The sequence below is a fragment of the Cavia porcellus genome, unplaced genomic scaffold (assembly GCF_034190915.1).
Source record: "Cavia porcellus strain 051 isolate PalLab524CR breed Dunkin Hartley unplaced genomic scaffold, mCavPor4.1 scaffold_23, whole genome shotgun sequence".
Lineage (NCBI taxonomy): Eukaryota > Metazoa > Chordata > Mammalia > Rodentia > Caviidae > Cavia > Cavia porcellus.
In genome coordinates, this window is record NW_026947506.1 from 60,652,428 (window position 1) to 60,670,943 (window position 18,516).

At 43.2% G+C, this 18,516-nt stretch overlaps 1 protein-coding gene across 1 annotated transcript in view; it reads right to left on the bottom strand.

The window, feature by feature from the left end:
- Nucleotides 1-229: 229 nt before the first annotated feature.
- Nucleotides 230-18,516, bottom strand: part of LOC134472560 (ubiquitin carboxyl-terminal hydrolase 42-like) — a 40,265-nt gene continuing 21,978 nt past the window's right edge. The window contains exons 7-18 of the mRNA XM_063234486.1: nucleotides 16,672-16,774; nucleotides 15,759-15,826; nucleotides 14,562-14,632; nucleotides 14,019-14,101; nucleotides 13,747-13,858; nucleotides 12,486-12,626; nucleotides 12,203-12,303; nucleotides 10,855-11,011; nucleotides 9,405-9,532; nucleotides 3,687-5,159; nucleotides 2,264-2,532; nucleotides 230-1,381 (exon numbers count right to left, since the gene is read on the bottom strand). Of these exons, the coding sequence (XP_063090556.1) occupies nucleotides 1,374-1,381; nucleotides 2,264-2,532; nucleotides 3,687-5,159; nucleotides 9,405-9,532; nucleotides 10,855-11,011; nucleotides 12,203-12,303; nucleotides 12,486-12,626; nucleotides 13,747-13,858; nucleotides 14,019-14,101; nucleotides 14,562-14,632; nucleotides 15,759-15,826; nucleotides 16,672-16,774 (2,714 nt within the window). The 3' untranslated portion in view covers nucleotides 230-1,373. The remainder of the gene's footprint in view (nucleotides 1,382-2,263; nucleotides 2,533-3,686; nucleotides 5,160-9,404; nucleotides 9,533-10,854; nucleotides 11,012-12,202; nucleotides 12,304-12,485; nucleotides 12,627-13,746; nucleotides 13,859-14,018; nucleotides 14,102-14,561; nucleotides 14,633-15,758; nucleotides 15,827-16,671; nucleotides 16,775-18,516) is intronic.

An 18,516-nucleotide genomic window follows, 5' to 3' on the forward strand; every position in this document is an offset into this window, starting at 1 on the left:
CCCAGTTGGTCTTGCACAATCACGTGCCTAACTTGGAGGAACACTACATAAATATGAGTCCTCAGCCTGAGTGTGTAATTGTGCAGTTCAGCAGCACGTGAGATGTGCTGTGGCTGAGTGTTATTTTCATTGTGATTTATATACACAGCATTTTACAATGTCCACAGGTGCAGAAAGTGTTCATCCTTTTGGAATAGGGGCAATTAAGAAAAGATAAAAACCCAAAGAATCATGGCAAAATATGTACAGCATTTACTAAGGAGGCATCACCCAGATTTGAACAAATTTATGTTAATACTGTAACCGAGTTGGGATGACTGCTGTGGAACATGTTGAATCTGAAAGACAGGAGGCACAGGCATTAGTCAAAAGGAGGGTCCCCCCGGAGCCAGGTTCCCCTTTCTGTCCCCCCCAGTCCTCAGGTCCCCTTGCTCTTCAGGAAGCTCTTTTCAACTGAAGCCATGGCTGCCTTTCTGAAGGCAGAAGAGGAACCCATGGAAGCCAGGCAGCTGCAGAGGAGCTTCCCTGGCCAGGGAAGCACCACCTGCTGGGCCACACTGCACCTGCATAGCCTGGAACCCAGCTGTGGCCAGTCCTTCCCAATCCTTAGATCCTCTTTCACTCCAGAAGACTTTCAGTCCTCAGACTTAAAGGCTTTCCCTTGAGGACACACAAGTAAAGAGTGTTAATTAACTGCACACTGATCGTCTTTCGATAGTTCACCTCCAAGTTCATTTAAAATCATCCTTGCTGATTGGTTTATGAGTACCATAAAGACAGTTTCCTTTCAGGAGTTAAATGGTTCACCTCTCTCTTTGCTTCCACCAGTGGATAACATGGAACAGGAGTCCCCACCTCCCAGGACTACAGAACACCAGAGACTCAGACTCAGCCTCCATAAAATGAAGGCTCTGCACTAGTCCCCTGGACCTCATCCCAACAAGATGGCAGTGTCAAGTGAGGGGTATGACCTAGCCTCGGCCTGACCACCCACCGGGCATAGGTGCTGAGCTCTTGTGATGGACTCTGCTTTCTGGGGAGGGGACAAGGGCTTCTCATCCCAGATGCTTATCTCATGGTGGCTGATTCTGATGGGGGTTCCCTGTGGGTTTCTTCCGCGGAGGAAGGTGGGAAGAAGCAGTGCCTCCCCTTGCCTAGCCAGGGAGAAGAGGTCCCACCCTCCAGTGCTTGCTTAGAATTCAGAGGTCCCCATCATTGCTGCTGGTTCCATAGCTCACCACTCCATGACCCTTGACTTTCCTCAGAAATGTGACGCCTTCTCTGTCCCTTCCCAGTGCTTCTATGAAGAAGAAAATGCCCAGGGGAAGCACTTACCTGAGCTAGTGATTATTATTTGTTCCGAGACCAAGTTGTCAATCACCTGAAAGGCAAAGGTTAATAAACATTGTAATGACAGTACAATTTCTAGTGTCTGTGCTCTCAGCATGAATGAAGTGGTTCTCATAGTTTTGTTGAAGCTTAACACTGGCTGCCTGCCTTCAGCACCAATCAGTCTGAGCAAGGTCAAGCTGCACACAGCCCCTGCAACAAGAGTCCCCTGAAAGTAAACTGAGGTCCCATGATGATGGATTGTCAAGCAGGTCATGATGGACCTGCTTTAGTCTTCTACTTGCAGCTTGGAAACTGTGTCCCAGGACCCATTCCTGTCACTTTCAATCTTAACAAGCTTCTCAGGGCTCCTCCTTGGGGAACCTTTTACAAAGGGGGAGGGGCTGCCCGACTGCAATCAGAGCACAAAGAGCTGCTAACTCACAAGAAGACACAGTTGACACACAAGGATCCAAGATGCCCAGTATCCCAGAATAAGAGGGCGAAACCAGGAGCGCAAAGGCGTCGACTTTAGAGGTGGCAGCTAACTTTTGAATGGCCTATGTCATCAAGTTGTGAGTTACAATACACTCTGCCTGTGCAAAAGCATCATTACTAAAAATGCATCAAAAACAGTAAGTTCTCCCTTGTAAGTAAATATGCAGAAATCCAGAGAGCCATGAATTTCAGGAGTCATAAATTCAACTTCCAAGAAACCATCCTTCAGTGCTAATGGATCCTTGTCAAGCATCCAAACTACACAAGGATAGTGAATCAACAGGGCCTGTGAGTTGCGGCTGGAGAGACAGGAGCCCTGCATTACTCACACCACCTTCCAGGGACTTGGGCTTACACCTCCCTGTGTCAGTCCTCATTTCATAACAAGTTTTGTGAAAGAGTTTTTATCTTCTTAATTCCACAAATCGCTTCTTACCCTGGCCATACTGGTACCGGTCAGTCCTGCTGTCCAGCTTTAAGGGTTTCTTTTCCATTTGAAAAAGTCCAAAGCCCTCCACAGGCAGGCCATCAGCAAGCAGGGAGCTACCCTGAGGTCTCCAGACATCATCCACAGTCTCACAGCTTGTGGTCTTGGGTGAGTGAAGTCCTGGTTCTGTTCCAAAGTTCTCCGAGTGCCTCTTCTTTTGGTATCTGCAGGGCTGAGTGTCTGACTGCACTACTGGGAGGTCTGTGTCCAGCAGACACCTGCAGAAGCAGCAGCCAGATATTAGCAACAAAAGCACCAGCACCACCTCAGACAGCACATGGCACTGTCCTGACCACTTACTGAAGGCACTCAATGTAAAGCCACGAGTCAGTGCTTATCTAGTTCAGAAGGGTTCTCCACTTTCAGCTGTAAATCATTTTAAAGCCCAGGGCCATAAACTCACCAACTTCAACCCACCCCTGACTCCCCCACCACAGGCTCTGTGCTCAGGAGCTGGGGGTGTCAGCTGGAAACATGGAAGTATGGGACATCTACTGAAATCAGTGATAGAAGGAAAAGGAAAAAGACAGACAGACAGACAGACAGGAAGGAAGGAAGGAAGGAAGGAAGAAAGAAAGAAAGAAAGAAAGAAAGAGGAAGAGAGAAGGAAGAAAGTAGAAGAAAAACCTTTTTCCAGTGTCTGAGACTTAGAGGAGGAAGGGGTTGGTAATTTGCTTTCATCTGCCCCCTAAGTAACCGATGCCTGTTTATATACAGCTTTTGGCCTTCCTTCGCTAGGATTTTAGGTTTTTAAAGGAAGTTAAGTAGAATACACAGGAATTCCACCCATCCTCACTCATCTTCTCATGAAGCAGTCGGTTTCAAGGCGGCAGCCAAGGCTGGGCCTGTGGCTCCCTGGCAGGCGCTGGCCTCATGAGCACAGCTGTGGGTCTCATCCCCAACACACACACACACACACACACACACACACACACACACACACACTCACACAATCAACAACCTATTTAGCATTTTAAAAATGTGACTGTTTTTAGGTTTTGTATTGAGATTCTTAGAAGACGACCAAGAAAATAAATGATGCCCCTCAGAATCCACCCTTGGCATACAGGGCAAATACCAATAGAACTGTACCCTACCTTTGCCTGCTTCCATTTAGTCTCTCAATTTACAAACAAAAACAAAATTATGAAATGTAACTTACCTGATCATCAATTTTGAAGTCACCAAGTTACCTCTACAGAACTCACAATTATTCCTAGGATTTACAAAGCATTCACTGAGAATGGCGAAATGAGGCATTTTATGATACAGGAGGTAAAAGCTGCACCGTTTTAGAAATGCAGAGAAACAGTGAAGTTTCAAAACCCACAGAGCTGAGGGACTGGACCCTGCTGGCAGAGCCCGCACTCACCTGTGCTCCCACTCATGGTGTTTGGCTTTAGATTTGTTAGGCTCCTCCAGGTCTCTCGGTAGGCTCCTGCGGGCTTTCTTTGGTGTGCTACCCCCGTTACAGATACTTTCTGCACTCTGGTACCTGCGCTTGCGTGACCTCATGGTTTCACGTCCACGAATCCGGTGCGACAGGCTGCAACCACTGTGGTCAGCCCCGAAGGCAGCTTTCTCCTGAGGGTAGCACTCAGGGTGCAGAGGGCAAGGCGGTGAAGCACCAGTGTGTGGGCTGTGGAAGCCGGTCCACTCACACAGCAGGGCAGGCAGCTCCTGGCCCTTCCTGGCCTGGGAAGAATCCTTGTGTGACCGTTTCACACTGCGCTCCCTGGCTTCGTATGGAGTGTACCTGTTGAGGTATCTGCACTGGTCCCACCACATTTTCTTGGGGTAAGACTTCTCTGGAAGCCTGCGATGCTCCCTGCCAGAGGAGCAGTCTGGGCTCCAGTCCTGCTGAGCCCCACTCCAGGTTTGGGAGTGGTGGGAGCTGTATCTGCTCAGAACACAGGGCTTCCCGGGACTGACTCTGTCTCCACAACACAGAGGGTCCTGGTTGGCACTGCAGTGCTGCACAGCATGGCACTCCAGCTTGTTGTGCTTTCTCGCGTAGCAGAGCCACTTTCTGTCACAGTTACCCTCAGTTCTGCTCCTGCTCCTGCTCCTGCTCCGGCTCTGGCTCCGGCTCCTGCTCCGGCTCCGGCTCCCGCTCCGCCTCCGGCTCTGGCTTCTACCCCTGCTTTTCTTTACATCTTCCCCAGTGGAGGAACAGTCGTGACGGTAATGGTAACCTTCATGGTCACATCGCGTACGGCTGCTTATTTTTTGTGTACGGTGGTCAGGAACCTTCTGCACAACCTGAACTTCACTGCACCCCTTGGCATGGCTGTGCGCAGGGTCCCCTTCAGGATGGGTGCCTGGGGTACTCTGTGGCTGAGTAGAAGGCAGTGCATTGGCACATTCTCCTATATTCTGGGTCTCAGCCCCTGTGTCACCACACTGATCTCCCCTGAGGGAAACCAAGGGCCCGGGCTCACATCTGCCTTCTGACTGTGTGAAGGGAGCCGGGCTCAGCTGCTCCACTGTCCCGGCTAGTCCAGAGTGCTGCAGGCTCTCAGGTAACCCGTTCACCTTGCTGCAGTCCTGTGTTACCTTCCCAGCATCACAGGGCTCATAAAGTGGGTCTGCACCCGTGCTTGTCTGGTTCTTGTTGCAAAGTTTCTTTACAAAGGGCAAAGACACATCAGTTATGGCTGAGCTGGTTTCTGACATCACATCTCTCATGGATTTGAGGCTGATTTCCGGGGTCAGCAAAAGTTTCTTAAACATTTCACACAGACTTGCAATCGGGTCCACTTCATCATGGGAACCAGCAGAAACACTGACAGCCTCAAGTTCTGCAGTCAGGTCCCCAAACAGACTTTGCTCCATTCCAGGAACACTGCATCCCGCCAAAAGAAAGAGACAAGCCAATAGTTAGCAGGATGCTCTACATGCATTGTCATGGCTTTCATTCAGTAAATATTTTTTCACTTTAAATATAGCTACTTTAGGTATATTTAGCTACCTTATGGACAGTATCAGGCTACCACTTCTGGACACCAACCAAAATTTACATCAAGCCTACCCGGTTTTCAACGACAATAATTCTGCAGCTCTGCACATTGCTTGTTTCCAGATGTACTTCTAATTCTCAAGAACTAAGTCATTAGTTGATGACTTTCCTGCCTCCCTTCTTTCTCTTGGAAGCTCAGAGGTGAGGTAGCTATTTCCAAACAGAGCCAACAACTCCTTAAATTAAGGAAAACTAAGGGACTCATTGAGGCTCTCCACAGCTCTGGAAACAGTGCAACCCCTACCGTGATCTCCACTCTCCACTTAGGAGATCACTCCTACAGCCCTGAGGGCAAGGTAGTAGCCCTGAGTGTAGCAGGGGACTTTTGAGGCTGCAAATCAAAGCACATGTGCTTGGCCACAATGCATGCATGGCCTCACTTAAGTGTATACACACAAATTCTCTTGCACATTCATTTTGAGCAGCAAGGTGAATTAGGAAAGAAACAAGGGCAAAGTCATTGTGCAAATGCAGGGCACCCAGCTATTCTATCTGAAGGCAAAGGGGGATGGAGTGTGCTCTGCCTCTCCATTCTTCTTTAATAATGCCACATCCCTAACATAGGGTCTTGGGGGCCATCTGGGGTGCTCACAGTGCCATGGAGGTGGCTATTCCCTGACATGTCCTCACATCTATTGGGGTGAAACCCCAGGTTATACTATTGTTACCATTTCTTTTTTTTATTTAAAGACAAAAAAAGACATGACATAAAAAACAAAGCAGTAAAAGGGTACAAGTAATACAGAATTTCAAAAACAAATGTACAGTAAGAAATCACTGGTAAATGGGTACATACTGTCTTCTTAGAAACAGTTGTCCAAATTACAAAATTAAAGCATATAAAGTGGACATTCACAGAGTGAAATTGGAGACAGTTCCGTTCCATGATCCAACAAAAGCTCCGTAATATCGTTTTCCATCCTACACACTCAAACATTTCCGTAGACATTACCCTTCCCAGGAAGTAAAGGATTGTGTAAAATGAGAAATGGTCACAGTGTGAAGTGGCTGAAGCTTCCCCAAAGTGGCTCACAGCCCAGTGGTGCCGATGGCAACTCTGGATGCAGTGTTCATGCTGAATGATCACAGGGTGCACCTGCAGGTGCTCAGGTATCTGCCCACTGATACACTGTGTCCTGCAGCTTTGGTTCATCTGCAGATTCCACATGAAGCAACCACAGCTTAACTCCCTATTCCTTTCCTCTTATTCCTGAGTTGTGTTACAGCTATGTCAGTACACTGACTTGTTTTTAAAAATTGAATGTAGGTCAGCCTGCCGAGAACCAGCTCAATAGGGAGTCAGCACCAGCCCTTGCCCCTGCACACTCCAGCAGCCCTTGGGATGCTCCCAACCCAGGGAGAAAGCATGACTGGGGAAAAGCAGCAGCAGGACCTGTACCAGCACACCCTGTGGCCACAGCAGTCGGGAGAATCCAGGAGAATCAAACTTGCACACTTTGGGGAAATTGTAGCCAATGCAGGAAGGGCCTGGGACACCACTACCCGCTTGTTTGGAAGAACCCAAGAAAGTGTCAAGATGAAGAAGCAAAAGGCATCCCGTGGACTCAAACCAAGCAGAGCAAGTCTAGAAGAGAAAAGCATGGGAGAGATCGGGAGTTGCGCGTCTGAAGTTTCTAAAGAGATGGCAAGTGAATTAAAGAGACAACTTCAGGAGGCTCTAAAACAAATTAGTGAACAGAAATACTATCTCAGGTAAAAGATGAAATGAAACGCATGATAAAAGAGTTGCTAAACGTCTCTAAAAAACGCATAGATTTAAAAAGGGAAGTGCATAGGAAACAGAGAGAAACCTTTAATGAACAAACTAGGACAGATTTAGAATGCACGAAACAGATTCAAAGAGTTATCCAGGAAATTAAAACTTCCATTGAAATCTGGTAAAACTGCTTGAAAGAAACAGAAGATAGACTTTCAGACCTTGAAGACAGGTGTGGAGGTTGCCATAGTAAGGGAAAAATCTCTTAAAAATAATAGCAGGAAATAACAATTCAATGATTTCATGATGATGCAAAGCAAAATGATTTAAGAATACTAGGTGTCACTGAGAAAGCAGGGGTCAACACAAAATGCCATTTATGGAAGTAGGAGCAGAAAACTTCCCCAACATGGGGAAAGAATGTGACATACAGATAAGGCATATGGAACACCAGCTAGCCATAACCAAAATAAATCTCCACATATAATACATATAATAATCAGGATTCCAAAATTTCAGCACAAGAGCACAATATGAAAAGCTGCATGAAAAAGAAACAGATCACCTATAAAAAACCCATCACATTCATGACAGACTTCGCAACACAAACCAACAAGTCAAGAAGAACTTGGAGTGAAGCATTTCCAGTCCTGAAAGAAAACAGCTTCCAGCACAAATCAATGTAGCCTGGAAAACAGTTTTTTCTAAACTAATGGAGAAGCAAGATACTTCCATGACAAAGAACTGAAGGAATTCATAGCCACCCAACCAACCCTGCGAAGAATACTAAAGCACATGTTAGTGAGAGATAATAAGACCAGAATTCCAGAAAGAGCATCAGAAGGGGACCATGGATTGGGGAACTCAGTTGAAAGGAGGGAAAAGTAGGCAGCCAGTGGCAGGAAAATAGCACAGCAGAGACCAGCCAGTGGATGGAGGCCATAACATTAATGTAGATGGCTCCATTCACCAATAAAAAGAAACACAGGCCGAGTGGATGAGGGGATAAGACCCATTACTGCGCTTTATTCAAGAAACACATTGAACTCAAAAGGAAATTCATAGACTGATAGTCTAAGGAGAGAAAAGTGCTCTATATGACAGGGAATCAGAAAAAAAGTAGGGGTCTCTTGCCCATCAGCTGTAGAAAGGATAGGAGAGAGGTGGCATTTCTACACAATGGAAAGCTACTCAGCTAGAAAGAAAGATAACCTTGAGGCTCTTGTGGGTAAAGGAATACAACATGAGATCATGCTCATGGTGAAATGATTCAGAGTCACAAGAGGGAACATCATGCTCTCTCCCTAGTATAAAAACTAAAGCAGTTGATGGGATCCAAAATGCACAATAGATGTTGTGAAGGTGAAAGGGGAAGAGGTGTCTACAGGGGGAAGGCTGTGGCCATTGTTAATCTAAACCCTGTTTCATACCCTGTATTGTTCTTTTTCTGTTTAGCTTGGTTTTATGGATTTGTTTTGCTTGATTTTATCTTACTTGATGGCATGAATGTCTATTTCTGAAGTAACAAAAGGTAGTATGATGGTAGCCATTATGGATTTCCTATTATCTTATTTGGAGCAATGTATTGCTTGATTTGATTTTTTTTTGAAGTGATTTTTTGTTTTGATTTTGTTGTGTTTGATTTTATTATGTCTGATGGTGTAAGCAGCTACTCTGAAGATATCAAGATACTTTATCGTAGCCACTGTTTTATTCCAATTGTGTTGCCCTGAAGTCCCCTATGACTTTGTTTTGTTTTGATTAGTTTTATTTTGCTGTTTTATTTGATTTGATTATGCCTGATGGTATGGCAGTTATTTTGAAGATAACAAGAGGCATTATGGTAGCCATTTCCTTTTATCTTGACAAGAAGCCTCGTATCGTGTTCATTGTTTTGTTTTGATTGATACTTCTATTTTGTTTGTTTGATTTCATTACGTCTGATGGTAAAAACAGCTACATTTTAGAAAAGAAGCAGCATTATGGTAGCCACTGTTGTACTCCTGCAGTCTTGTTTTGTAGGCCTGTATTGCTTTCATTGCTTTGTTTTGATTGGTTTTATTTGGTTCTGTTTTATTGGATTTTATTGTGCCTAATGTTACAGGAAGTTATTTTGGAGATAGTAAGCAGCATCGTGGTAGACAGTTGGTTTCCTTTTACCTTGTTTTGAAGTCTTATATCATCTTCATTGTTTCGTCTTGATTGTCTATTCTATTTTATTTCTTTCAGTTTTGTTTTCTTAAAAATAAAAACATTGAATGTGGGAACAATTGTATTCTCTATAAACTTAATTTCAGATTTCTACGCAGGCCCTCATAGGGTATTGTGGACTCTCAGAGGGTCTGTAAACTCACCGGTTTGGAACAGAAGTAGAAGCTTGAACAGGCCTAGGCCTGTTCACCTTGGGATTTCCACCAGGACTCCACGTGGAACTACTTGATGTGTCTATTGGTGCCCTGATCCTGTTCCAGTAAGGCAGATTCTGCAAGGGAGAAAGCCAGAGCCAGGTCAGCACCCAGCCTACGGCCTTCCCACGTTGGTCTTGTGACTGACAAATTACACAAAATCACAACCACCACCCTTTTCTTGCATCTGCTCTACCCACAGGCACCAATCACAGGCCCTAATTTTAAACTAATTCACACACAGGACATATATGTCTCCCAGAACACCATCCCGGGACCATATTCTTTCTGGGTCCTTCTAGGCATGGGTTCATGTATGCTCTCCTTGGCTGGCATTCCTAGGAGGTCACCACTGTACAGACAGAAGTCACAGAAGCAAGAATTGCAATTGGTTTCCAAACAAAGGAGAAAGTCACATGGGCATGGAGCAAAGGCTGCTTTGGGCTCTGCATGTGGGTTTGTGACAGCTGGGTGTCACCTGTTGAGGTGTCAGCATTGTACTCATGCACTTCTACTGCTCTAGGTTCCAGTACTAGCCCTGGACCCTGTGACAACATAGGTGACGGCTGGTTCACTGGAAAATACTAGTTGACCTATTTGGTGTTTTCTTAATTTTCTAAAGTAGCTGCTGAATCAGCATGGTAAAACAAAAAAATACTTAATATGTTTTAAAAACCTCTTTAAAATGTCTATTGCACCTGTCCCTTTCCCACTGTGCATGCTTTCTGCTTTGTCAGTCCCCGGATGTGTCTCTGAAGCGCTGCCCAATTCAGCAGCGGGCCATCACAAACCTCATCATCACCCCAGCTCATAAAGGCAACTGAAATAGAGCCCAAAAGTCTACTTAAAAAAGCGTTTAACCAGATAATCTCATGGTTCAAACCAAACTCAAACTGAGCTGCAAAACCTGACAGCAGCAATGACCTAGTGCAGTTCAAGCTGCAGAAGGCCTGGGCAGGGGTCCCCAATGGCTGCGCGCTGCGGACTGTCAGGTCCCTTGGGCACACAGACACGTGGGCATGATCACACGCTTGAGGACAGCACAGAGGAAAAATGGCTCATTCCTAAAATAGCTATGTGGATACAAAGTGTCCTTCTAATAGGATCAATTTTCTGAGGGCTAATGTGAGTTAAAAACTCAATATGACACCAGGTTAAAGCCCAGGTCCACAGTGGGTACCAACATTTAAATATGCTCATACCACGTGTACCTCTCCATCATCTTTGATGCTGAAATAACTGTACATTTCATGTTTTGAAATAAAAGACCTGAATATAGGATTTTGTTAAGAATTCCAGTTGTAGACAGGACATGGCAACTACTGCAGTGTTAGCCTGAGTGTTTAAGGACAGACTCTTAGAGTGAGGTAAAAATCAGAGGCCACATGTGAAGTATTACCCGTGTCATGTGAGATGGCAGCTGTGGTCCATTAAACCCTGGTGCAGCCTGCTCTTTGGTCGAGGTACACTGATGGGTGTCCGGGTGTGAAGAGAACTGACAGGGGTGGCAGGGGAAATGAGCAGTAACCTCACCTCCGTGCTTCACATCATAGGTCCTAGGGACAAAGAAAGAGAGGGCTTAGGAGGACAAAGGGCCTCTTGAGTAGGGACTGCTTTACAAACTCAGTCGCTCTGGAACACACGGATGGCAACGGCACTGCTTGTACATCACACTGCACAGAGCCACAGGATGCACTGGCTGCAGTAGGGGTGTGGGTCACTGTTGGGGTGCGTAGTCCAGGTCACAAGGCCAGCGAGGTAAAGGAAACAGTATTTTCAAATGCTATTCTGAGGATGCTGCTATCAGATGCCTATTTTTCTGTCTGTATTTTTAATTAAAAATATGGAGTACTGCAGAAAACCTTGAGAGTGTATGGGAAAGCAGGAAACAAATGTATCGTCCTGTCCATACAGAAGGTTCCCCTTTCATTGGACAGATCATCTCCCCATCTGTTGTGCAACACCAGGTCTCATAACAAACTGCTTTCCCTCCTTGTACAGTCAGCACGTTCTCAAAGCATTAAAAAAGGGAGGGGTTTATAAAAAGCACTCAGCATGCGATGGGTGACACAGCAAGAAACGGTCTTTAAAAAAGGAAGAAATGAAAAAAGTCTCTCTTGAAAACTGCATAGTATTTCCACCCATCATTCTGCCATTGTTGAACACTTTAGGATATTTTTAACCGTAAGCCACCATATTTTCACAGGGGTACCTTGGGGGCTGTGGTGTGGCTCAGTCATAGTGCCTGCGTTCTCCTTTGACTGTGGTGGGATGAAAGAGGCAGGGGACACTGTGGAGGGCACAGCAGATATTTTCTAAAAGTGGAATTTGTAAGTTAGAGCCACATCAGAATCAACCAACTGCTTGTCCCAGCCCACACTAATACCTAACCAGCACTGTGCTCAGTGTTAGAGAGGTGCTGGGTGTGACCAGGCAGGGTACTCAGAGCTCCCTTCCTGAGCCCTCTGGCCACTTCACATGTTCAGGTAGCAGCATAAGCCACCCCACCATCTTAGTCACCACCTTTGTCTTCCTCTGCCTCTCTCAATTTTGAGTGCCAAGGGGCACTGAGCTACTTCCCGCTCTTAACCCGAGCTCATAAATGTCCTCCGGACTCTGGAGAGCATGCAAAAGGGTAAAACCTAAAAACTGGCTTTTAAAAAAATAACTCAAAAATGAATTGAATGTGGGTGAGTTGAAAAGCGATTACAGTACAGAAAAAGTGGCCGATTTTTCATTGACATTACCTGATATAAAAGAGTATATAGGCTTGCTGACTCAGCACAGATGAAATATCACTGGGTGATACCATGAAATCATTCATCTGGTACCACAGACCATTGCTTGCCTGCAAAAGACAGCCAGCAAGAGAGAAATGTTAGATTTGGTCAAGTTGACAAAGACACAGTGAGAAGGAGGAGGAAAAGAAGCATTCACTTGTAAACCTGCCAGCTTTCCCCCCAGAGAATGCTAGTGCTTGCTGTCTTACAGAGTCTATGTAAAAGCAAGAGCAAAATCCACACGACTTACTTTTACGTAGGAGAAGTAGTGGCCCACACAGCACTTAGATCCGGTGTGGACCAGCACTGCATACAAAGAATATTGCATGGCTTCTCCACTAGGCTGAGACATGTATGCTCTAATATTGAGATGTTCTGGGTATTTCACAATCTAAACAGAAATGGACAAAGGAGAAGAATGTCATTTCTAAAGGCACAGAATGCCATAGATGTTCAGGCACAGTGCCTGTACGGTGCCCCAGGAGACCCGCACTACATGGCACAGTGATTTTCCAGCAGAAACCCAGTGTGCTGAGTCACTTTTCAAAAGACAAGATAAACCTAAAGGACACCAGGTCTAAGGATAACTAAGGTATTCTCAGTCTTTATTTTCATTAAACAATTTAAGGTGCATATTAAGTGAATTCCCCAAAAACATGATAGGTGATAGTCACAAAATGACAACTCTGGGCATTCAATACCAATTATTTTAGTTTTAATTAATTAATTAAGTAAGTAAGTAGCTTTGTTGACACAAGATCTTAATCTGTAGATCACACTGGCCTCAACCCTAGGCTGATCTTGAACTTGCAAAACCTCTCCTGCCTCAGATTCCCTAGTGCTGACATGTGACTCTATTCCAGACTCCTTCAAATAATTAAAGAATACGTTAGTTATTTCTCGTGTATTTCATTGCAATTTTGTTTGTTTGTTGAAATAAGACTTCACTCTGTAAGCCAGGATGGCTTTAAACTTGCTATATCATTCAATCTGGTCCCAAACTCCTAATCTTCCTGCTTTAACTTCCTGAGTGCACCATGGTCAGCCTTGGACATGAATTTTTGACCACTTTCAAACTTTAGCAAGTGGAAAGAAAATAGGAAAATTGAATATAAGTGAAAAATCAGAAAACAAGAACATAAACTTGGATGAAAGAGAGGGACGATCTAGTGAGAAAGACTTCTTTGGACTTTCAGATTATACAAACTCTACCTGTGTACTTTCATTACCATGGATATCAAAGAATTGACTATGGATGCCTAATACAGATAAGAGTCACCAATTTTCTCAGCAGGCTTGACCTCAAGAGTATAGTAAAGACACACATAATCTTAAGCACACAAACCAAACCCTTTACTCAATTCTTTGATTTATTCCCCTGCTATCCAGTGCAAGAAAACTGTAGAAAGTAAATCATCAAAAGTGTGCAGTGAGGTCATTTGTAACCCTGAAAAGCTGCTGGCACTTAAATCTTGGCTCCACATAAAATGTTAATAACATTATCTACATACCTTGGCAATTTTACTACCGGTACAATTAGAGAAGCGTTTCAGAGACAGTGTGAGAACATTAGATGGTCTGTGTATAGAAAGGCTCTTTGAAGCTGGAACCATACTGTTACACCTTGAAGTCAAGAGAAAAAAGGGATTAAGATGTCTAATGTATGGATGGTTTTTTTTTTTTGGTGTTCTAGAATTCTACTCATTATTTCTCTGAAATACTCTAAAGATTCAACTGGAGTGGCCAAATGAGGGACTGCCAGCCACACACCACCCCATCATACTTGCTACACTTGTAGCAGTTCTCTCCTTCTAGCTGTTCTGGCTTCACAAACTGAGCCAATGCCTCGTTAACACTGCGAACATCCTGGGAGGAAAAAGCATCAATGCCACATCTTCCCACACTGCCGGTGGCTTGTGTGAGAGACAGAGAGAGCAAGCAAGGAAGCAGAAGACACAGAAAATTAATGCAGCATTTAATGGGGGAATTATTGTTTCTATGGGCATGGTGTGGCTGTGTTGTCAGCTACTTTGGAGATTGAAGGCGGAGGATTGTAAGATTTGGTCCTGCTTGATCAATTCAGATTCAACCTCAAAATGATTTTTAAAATAGACTGGGAAACTGACTAAGGGCTAGAGGGCCTTGGGATTAACTTCCAAGGCCACAAAAAAAAAAAAAAAACTTTTCCCATTAGGATGATTACCCCCACCCCAATTAAAGTTTGCCATTGCAAGATCAAAACCAGATTGATTAACACTTACTAAGTGAAAAGTCAAAGAGTAATAAAGATTTACAACTTGACCACCACAAAAAGTATGAGATTTACCTGTATCTCCAATGTAACATCAAGATACAGATCAAAAGTGTCTGAAACGCCTCTGCAATTTAAACATTTCACTGAAATAAAAATAAAGTGAAAAAGATAATCAAAGTATAATCAATATGGCAGTCTCAGCTGTTTCCATACAAACAATTTAAAATGAAAGATAATTAAAACAGTATAATTTTTCTTCTGCTAGATTGGCAGACTAGTTAATCTTATCCACAGTGTATGAAAAAGACTCATGAATTTGGACCTTAGTATACTACTGGCTGAAATATAAACTTGTATGACCTCTTAGAATGACAAAATGCCAATATTAAAATTTAAAATATAACTTATGACTCAAATAATACTACTAAGAATTTATCACATGCACTTTTACTTATACATTGTAATGGTTGATACATTGGGTCACCTTGACAAGTTTCCGAGCTTCACTAAGCAACTCAGCAGATATGCATCCCACAGTGTAGAGGACATGCCCTAGTGCAGTTGCTTACACACTAGGATGCTATAATTGTCAATCCTTTGGATCAACTTGAGAAGTTTAAAATATTAACTAATAATCTAGCAGGGTCCATCATCCTCACTTTGCAAACATCCTCAGCCTGTGCAAGACATGGTCTGAAGCTACCTACACTTGCCCTAGGGCAGGTAGTTTGCATACAATACAGAGAAGCTTGCTCCCCCCAGTCTTTCTGCTCTTGCTTCTTTTGCCCTCTTCTGCCACCATGAACTGTTGCCTCCCTGCTGTGCCACTCAGCTTTGTTGCCAGCTGATAATGGACTGAAACATCTACAAATTATGAGCTACATAAATCTCTTCCCCTTTAACTTTAGATCTCAGGTATTTTGCTCAAAAATGAGAAGATAGTAAGACACACATAAAGCATGAGTGCTGTCAAGTAATGCACTGGTGATACAGAATAGAAACCTAAGTAACCATCCAAAGGAGAATAAAATAAATGACCACTATGGCAGGTATGAAGGAATCCGTTACTACTAAAGTTAAGACAAACACAAAATATTCTGTAATTGCCTCTCAGTTCCTCATGAATAAGGAACTACCAGAAGAACATAGTAGAAACTGACATAGGGGCAGCCACTGAAGAGGAAGGAGTCTATTTTCCCTTATTTCAATTATTGGCATTCTAATACCACATGCCTGTGTCACTTCATGGACTTGTGAATACAATCTTACCTCTTGATCTTAGATAGCCTCCAAATATCTGATAAATGAGGGTGGTGGCCTGAGTGTGTCTATCTAATCTGAAAAAGACAAAACAGTGATTTAAGAATTGTGCTAAATTATAGGTGCTATGACTAGACATTAAAGGGTGCATATTTATAAAACAACAAGCATGTACAAAAGGGAACAATTTAAAAATTAGTCTACATGGTACCCAGAGATCAGACCCGCCTGGTGGAACACAGTAAGTATCTGGAGAAGAGGATGGAAGGAACTAAATCGTGAAGGGACTTTGAAATCAAGCCAGAAATTAGATTCAGAAGCAAACCAGCAAGAGGCAGGCAGTCCCAGCGGCCTCGTCACCCGGTGTGGGATGTGAAGCAGGGAGGGAAGCAGAGTCTGCCATCATCCAGACCACGCAGGCCTGGACAGTGAGTGGAATGCACAGGGAGGTACCGGTACCAGGGGTGTGGACAGGGGCAGGGGGGTTAGGAACGTTACATAACTGTCTGGCCCATCTCTCTCTTGAGTCTGCATTTAGATTTCAGGAAGAAGCTAGAGGAACTGGTAACTAACAGAGAGGGAGAAACAGAGAAAAGAGGCAGGAAACATATTTATAAGGCTGTAGGTCAACAGAGAAAATGTCTGGCTCAATTAGAAAGAAGCAAATACTTTTAGATGGCCAAAGCATGCTGGCACTCGGAAGTTAAGTAATAGCAAAAACAGTATTCATTTACTAACACCTAGAATTTATCACCTTTAAATTGTGATGGTAAGCACATCTTTTTAAATTTTAGACATGGTAAATTATGCAAATCAGGTGGGGAACGGGCAATGTAAAGCCAAAAAGTAAAGTTTCCAACATAAAAGGCAAAATACGTGTGATAAGCCAGAGATGTAACCCGAAGAAATGACTTGCACTCACTCATAGCTGCCCTGTAAGCACGCTTCCTGCATAGCATCAAGAGTGTACTGAAGAAATTCGTGAGCATCTTCTTGGTTTCCAAACCGGAAGTGACTAGCTATACCTAGAAATATTAAGACAAGCCTTTATCATTACATATTAAATGCCTAGGCTTCAAAGTTACACTTTATGTTCCTTAGAAACTGCCAGACATCGTACTGAATAAGAAAGCAGCACTCACACAAACACTACGCACTCTCACCAAAGCCCACAGTATCAGCAGTTCCTGAGAGTCCAGGAGCAGCCACACGGTGAGTCTCGTGTCTTTACCAAGTTGACACAATTCATTTGAATAAAGTCAACCTCAGTTCTATTGACTCAAGTTCATCCAAAATGTGAGGTGAGTGCACCCATTGTGAATATGACACTCGAATCCATAAGAGACCCGATGCAGGACACACATATTCAACGTATATCCTGTACCAATGACCAAGAACAAGTTATATTCTCATTTCAGTCGTTCTCGATGACTAAACAGTTGCAAAAATGATTTATGATTTTCAAATTATAAAGAAGACATCAGCACAAATATACGAATAACAGAAAATCTATTATACCCTGAGTTTTGCATATGTATGAAAATATAGAAATATCCTCCAACTGAAATCATGTAAAATTGCTACTATTTCACCAGTTTGACTGACAAAAATAGCAATTCCACGATTCTACTGTATTTGTATACAAATGAACACATTCAGGACAATGACACTTTTCTAAAGACTAACAGTTGTTACTTATACCTGCTAAAAGTAAATATATAAATAATCAAACAAAAGCTGTTCTGGCATGGCACATGCTAGACCAGTGCTCTATCACTGAGCTGTCTCCAAAGCCCCAATATATTCTCTACCATTTCGATGCTACATGTGGAAGAGTGTAGTGGGGCAAGTTAAGTAAGAAGCAATTCTTCAGAGAAAAGTTTGCGAGTGATTGGACAGAATTGTAAATATGGTGAAGGTACAGAATTGTCTTGGAAGTGAATGACATAGAAAAATAAGAGAAGTGGGCTTGGGATTTAGCTCAGTTGTAAAAAATTTGCCTGCGTGTACAAAAAGGAGAAGAGAAGGAAAAGGAGGAGGAGGAAGAGAAGGAAGAGAAGGACAAGGACAAAAACAAGGAGGAGCAGCAGGAGGAGAAGATATTCAACACAGCAATCCGTATTCTTTTTATGTTTTTACCTTAAAGATTGTCTTTTTAAATTTGAGTGTTCATTGATAGCTTATCAATTGATAAAAATCGGTCCTACCTAAATTGTACCAGACTCCAGTATGATCTAAAGATTTCTGTACTGTTCAATCTGCATCACCAATAATGCCAAATCCCTTTTTAATATCTAATGTTTAGCACCTTTTAAGGCAAATGATTACAGTTAACCATTCCATGGTTATGCATCCCTATAATTACCAAGCTAGATGACAGATTAAGAGCCAAGAGTTTTTTTTTATTTCTATGCATTTTATTACAACTTAACTAATTACAAAGACAGAAAGGTTAATTTAAAAAGTACACAGAGCCTGGTGTGTTGGTATGAGCCTGTAATCCTAGGCTAATGAGCTAACTCCCTGGCCAACTGGGACTATCTTTATTTTGACAGTTCTTGTCACCTCGTATAAAACAGGATTAATTTACCAAATTAAAATCAATTACAAACCATTTAAAGAAATTTGTGGGCAAGTAGCAGAGACTACTCAGCACAGAAATCCAACTGAGAAATGGCTTCTATAAATGATTTTATTAACAAGCTGAGTTTTATATCATGTAAAATTTGATGATATTAAACTAAGGTCAGCATTGTATTTTTATTAT